Source organism: Camelina sativa, chromosome 15, assembly GCF_000633955.1.
Source record: "Camelina sativa cultivar DH55 chromosome 15, Cs, whole genome shotgun sequence".
Lineage (NCBI taxonomy): Eukaryota > Viridiplantae > Streptophyta > Magnoliopsida > Brassicales > Brassicaceae > Camelina > Camelina sativa.
Window position 1 is genome coordinate 5,153,964 of NC_025699.1, and position 822 is coordinate 5,154,785.

General features: G+C 37.5%; 1 protein-coding gene across 1 annotated transcript in view; it reads right to left on the bottom strand.

The window, feature by feature from the left end:
- Nucleotides 55–822, bottom strand: part of LOC104748145 (rRNA biogenesis protein RRP5-like) — a 12,077-nt gene continuing 11,309 nt past the window's right edge. Inside the window, exons 21-23 of the mRNA XM_019236642.1 lie at nt 629–805; nt 334–430; nt 55–240 (exon numbers count right to left, since the gene is read on the bottom strand). Coding sequence (XP_019092187.1) covers nt 70–240; nt 334–430; nt 629–805 — 445 coding nt within the window. The 3' untranslated portion in view covers nt 55–69. The remainder of the gene's footprint in view (nt 241–333; nt 431–628; nt 806–822) is intronic.

Genomic DNA, 822 nt, shown 5'->3' on the forward strand with positions numbered 1-822 from the left:
AAAAAAAAAAACCCGTCAAATACAATTGGTTAGAGTGACGAGCCAAGCCTTGCTTTGAGAAGATAAAGATCAAACAGCATGTACCTTGCAAGATTGCTTGAACTTCTTAATCATCTCATCAAGCAGCTTATCAGCCAATTTATGTTGCTCTGTTCTCTCATACACCCCCAAGAGTGCAAGGTAAACTTTTTTTGGGTCACAGTATTGACGAGCCCTTTCAAACACTTTCTTAACAGCTTCCTGGAGATGAGAAAAAAAAACGAGGGTTAAGTAGCAATATATAGCCTATTACTGGTAACATCTAAAAAGCGTTTGCTGGCGTCTTCTATCTACCTCTGGAGGACTTCCATGTTCATTTTCCAAATTGAAGTAAGCAACCCATATGTTTAGCCTTTCTTCTTCCTCACGGATATTTATAGTCCTCAAAGCCCTTCAGTAGAAATTAAGTATAAGACAAGATAAACAAAATGAATAACACACGTTAACTTTAATGCTTTACCAAGAAGATTTAGATCCAGACGGTTATAAGATTATGTAATATTTATAGGTCCCAAAAAAACAGTTTATATCCTAAACCTGTATCAGTAAGTATCCCCTTGAATGATACAGAGTAGTTAGGAACAAGTACCTCTCAGCAATTGACCTGGCTTTCTCAATATCAGCCAAGCTGAGCATGAACGCCATATATTTTATCCAGACAAAGCTGCTGTTAGGAGAGCTTCTAACCAATTTCTCAAACTCATCAGCACTCTCAGGTGCATGATTCTCCAGCAATCTTCCTTCAGCAGCTTGTATTTTTTTCTCTCTACACAAGTAGATTTT